The 4,345-nt window shown below is 46.3% G+C and overlaps 1 protein-coding gene across 7 annotated transcripts in view; it reads left to right on the forward strand.

Moving 5' to 3' along the window:
* Window positions 1-3,089, forward strand: part of TMEM44 (transmembrane protein 44) — a 31,498-nt gene extending 28,409 nt beyond the window's left edge. For 4 of the 7 annotated variants that reach the window (XM_023525685.1, XM_011381309.2, XM_011381318.2 and 1 more), the window contains one exon: window positions 2,687-3,089. Coding sequence is in view for 4 of the 7 variants with exons in the window: in XM_011381309.2 (XP_011379611.1) it covers window positions 2,687-2,797 (111 nt within the window). In the remaining 3 variants the exon portion in view is untranslated. Of the gene's footprint in view, window positions 1-37; window positions 71-2,686 lie in introns of all 7 variants that reach the window. The other 3 variants (XR_897149.2, XR_002778070.1, XM_023525679.1) reach the window with 2 other exon arrangements.
* The last annotated feature ends 1,256 nt before the right edge of the window (window positions 3,090-4,345 follow it).

A 4,345-nucleotide genomic window follows, 5' to 3' on the forward strand; every position in this document is an offset into this window, starting at 1 on the left:
AATCTATTCAATACTTTTCTCTCTTTTTATTCTGCAGCACAACTATTGGGAAGCCCTAAACTCGGAGCAGGTATGGACAATTGTGCTCTCTCTCTATTCCAGAAGGGACTTCCTGTGGCTTGACTTCAGTTCCTGTTTTTGTGAGCCCCCCTTGGATGGCTGGGCCCATGCCAAATTCCTTTAGGAAAAAAAAAAATGTGAAAACGAGAGGCAGGTCTGAGGATTTTCCAGGTTCTCTCAGTTCAGAGTGCTTTCTGCTTTGCCCAAACCATCTAGTAGGGGCTCAGAGAAGATCCGTGACCCAAGGAAGAAACACGGTTTGGAACAGAGGTCTGTGAGCGAGCAGGATAACGCAGGTTACCGATAGTAGCGGTGCTAGGGGTGGCTGCAGTGGTTGAGGCAAACATTCCCTCGCATTGTCATTCTGAGACCTTTGACAGCTGGCTGCTGTCGCCATGCCACCCTCACCTCCAAGTCGTAGCTGAGCACATTTTCTGACAACCACCTATCCCTGTCGTCTCCTGAAATTGTTTCTGGTAAGACAGTAGATCATCTTTTGCTCAAATTCTCTTTATGCCTAGATTCCAGCAATGTTCTTATTACATAAAACAACGTTTTAAAACACATTGTTCTGGGAAATCAGATGAAAGAGATTTAAAATGTTTTTGAAGGCTTAACCTACCACAAAGAGTTCACTTGATGAATGCAGTGGGCTGTCTCTGTTTGCTGGAAGCTGAATTGTTCAGGTGTAGAAGGAATAACTCTTAAGAACCCATTTCAAGAGCTGGAGCAGTGGTTCTGAAACATTAGGGCAGCTAAGAATCTTCCTAGATACTTGTTAAAATGATAAACCTTAGGACCCAACCCACAGATAGGGTCTAGGGTGGGTGACAGCCTTTTTAAAGAGCATCGTAGGCCCTTCTGGGGAGGTCGGTCCAGAGCACACTCACAGCTGTGATCTAGAATGTGGGTCTCAGCTGGAAAACAGCATTAATCAAAAAGCATACTGTCCATCCTCAGAGAACGGGCACCGACTTCCACCACTGGGCAACTGGGCCACTGAGACTGAGGGGTTGGGGGGCTCTTTTACATGGGATCTTGGATAACGTCAGGAAGGAATTTGCTTAGAGATGGCCCCCAAATATGCAACCACAAGTAAATGAGAAGTTAGTACTAGAAGTGGCTAGCACAGCCCCTAACAGGTACAGGGAGCTGAATTGTACCAACTAAATGAACTTAGTTCTTTGCCTGCAAGGTTAGTGGGGATGAGCTAGTCTTTTAACATGATATGTTTGTGATTACCAAGTAGTAGAGCTGAGTTGAGTTATTATCGGCAAATCACTCATTGATCTGGGCTCTTTCTTTCTGTCTAAAACAAAGCTATAATTTGTATTTTATAACCGGCATGGTGTCAGTACTATCTGTCAGTGGCTCAGGGAGCCTTGAAGACCTTATCTCGGACCTCTAAGGACCAGACTGATTGAGTCGGCTCAAATTTGACCATCTGGTGGAGCTTTTTTTTTTTCCTTTTTGAGTGCATGTCCATGTCTGGCTCTATTTTCTTTCCCAAATAGATCATCTGGCCCAGGCTGACATATCCTATGTGTCCTTGCTTGTTATCTTCTGGGTCTTTCGATACTGTCAAACGTGACCTATGACTCAGAATTATCAGTCATAGAAATTTCGAAATGAAAGAGATTGTATTATGTAGTTGCCGATCTACCATCCTAAGTTACACATGGAGAAACCGGCACCCAGAGAAGAAGAGAAAACAAGTTAGTGGCAGAAGGAAGACTTGAGCCCAACCCCCTACTCACCTCTGTGGCTGGAATCTTTAAGGATTCCCTTGCTCGGGGCCCATGTGCAAAGTTCTCTCTCTCATCCATCATATAAGAGCAATAGGAGGACTTTGCAAATAGCTTCATCCGTGCTTGTGTGGCCACCTCTTGTTTTTAATTTTCCACTCTTACCCCCGCCCATTTCAATTTCCCATACTTGTCTGGGTCAGAGCGATGAAATAGTCACTGGCTGTGACCACCGCTCTGAATCAGGGCTTAAGTGTTTGTTTTTGACAAGTCTGTTGACCTCAAGTTTAGAGGAAACACCATGGTGGGGGAGGGGTGGGTAAGGGCAGACCAGTGCCCTGCTTTTAAGGAACTCATCATCTCCCTGAGAGGACAAGACAGATGCCCAGAGAAAACTCAGGGCTGTCTATATGCAGCTGCAAGTGAATGGTAAAGGCAATACAAAGAGAGGGAGTGAGAGCTCAATAGGCATAGGCAGTCAGGTAGGCTTCCTAGAAGAGGAGGTACTTACCTGGGCCATAAAGAATGGATTGTGTTTGCCTGATCTTTTCCAGGAATGAGTTAGGCATCGAAGTGGGGATTCTCAGGATAAAGGGAACATGACTCAGTCTCACTAGAGAAGGACAAGGAAAAAGAAAGTGGGGAGAGGGAGGGGAGCTGGTCTGTTCGGGGTGGCTTCTCATTAATTTTTTTTATTTATTTAAAGTAATACTTGCTTTGTTAGCTCCTAGAAACACTGGCCCAGTTAACCTGTCCTTACCTGTTTGTCCTTGTCTCTATGCCTGGGCCATGAGAACCAGGATTGGAACTGTCGTTGGGGGAGTGTAGGAGATGGGAAGGGTCTGTTCCGCCAAGGTACCTTTTGTGTCTTTTCTCCACAGTGGGACCCTGAAGATGTAAAATTTGAAGAGAACAAAGACAGCATGGAGATGCTTAGATCCTATATGCACAGGTACTCTGTGAGGCCAGCGGACTTGACCTCTGATAAGTAACACTTTCTGGAGCCAGGTCAACGACTCACAGCCCAAAGTCAAGTGTTTGTCAGAAACTGAGAAGGGATCAACCAGCAGCGACACCCATGGCAGGAATTTCGGCTTCTGCTGAGGCTGCCCAATAAGCAAAGAACCAGGAGCTGTCACTGAGCTTGGCTGGTCTGTGCCATGGCTCAGAATGGAGCTAAGACTTTAGGTCCTGTGGACAGACCTGACATGCCCAGTTTGTTCTGAAAATTAGAAGTTCGCAGAGGACTGTTGTTTTGAAATATAAACCTTCATCCAAAGGATACTGGACCCTCTTTTCTCTTTCTCCTTTGATTCAACCATATTCTGAATATCTGCTAGGTGCCAGGAATGAGTTCATCTAACAAATAGCTAATGTGTTTGGATCTCAGTACAGCCCCATTCTGCCAGCCCTGGCTAAGCCTAGGAGATGAGAGGGGTGAGCCCACATGCTGGGGGTCTGGGACACAATCACAGGTGTGGACAGGACCTGGCTCCTGCCCTCCAGTCACCCACTTGAGTTTTCTGCTGGAAGTTAGAGATAAGACTGCTTGGTCAACCAAATGTTTGTGAGGCCAAGTAAATTACTCTAGGTATCAGGACTTGCTCCCAACTGGCATGGTTTGTACTGGGGCAGGGTTTGCAGATGAAGAGGACTGTCTGCTTTAAGAGGCAACCGAAAGCATGCAGAGGGTAAGAGGCAATGCAGGAGGTGTTAAATGCAATCGCAACAATCCTGTTTTAGGATCGTTTTGATATTGTGATCATGAGTGAGGGGAAAGGTAGAGGGATTGTAGTAAATAAATCCTCATTGAGTGAACTGAAGTATCTCGCTATGGAGCACAGAGAGAGAGAGATCTGAATCCAGACACAGCCACAGAAGTCTGCCCCAAGGGGAAATGGGAGAAATGTCAAGAAACACAGCTCTGCTCCTGGCTGGCTCTTGGCAGCCCATGTGGCTCAGCGCTGCTGCCTGGTTTTTCCTAAGGGGTAGTGCAAGTCTGGGCAGCATGAAGAAGGAGGTGCCTCAGGGAAGCTGGTTGGTGCCACAGATCTCTGCAGAGATCCTAATCCTCTGGGTGACCTCTGAGATAGAAGCGAACTTAAAGCCACCCTATTATCCCCTTTATCCAACTGCTTTGGTTCCTGGTCGTCTTGTAATAGAGTTTGCTAAAGTTAGTTTTGCTTTGTGATCTGAACCACTGAAGCTATACTTAGAGGGAAGATGAAGATTTGAATTGGCAGGGTGTGGGGGAGAATTCCAGAAGAGGAAACTATACAGAGGATTGGAATCAGGGAAGGGTGGAATCCAGTCAGGAAAGAGGAATCCAATGGGGCCAGAATAGGTGATGCAGTAGGGAGTGGGTAAAGAGGCTTGAAAGAAACCAGACTGTGAAGGCTGGGGAGTTGGTACTTAATTCTGTAGCTAACTGGTGGCCATGTGAGATACCAGAGTAGAAAGGTAATTGACAAGCCTCAGGTAGGCCACAGCTGATTGATGAGTTTTTATTCCTGTGGCCACAACTTTTCAGGAAACAGAAA

This window comes from Pteropus vampyrus, unplaced genomic scaffold (assembly GCF_000151845.1).
Source record: "Pteropus vampyrus isolate Shadow unplaced genomic scaffold, Pvam_2.0 Scaffold14, whole genome shotgun sequence".
Taxonomy (NCBI): Eukaryota; Metazoa; Chordata; class Mammalia; order Chiroptera; family Pteropodidae; genus Pteropus; species Pteropus vampyrus.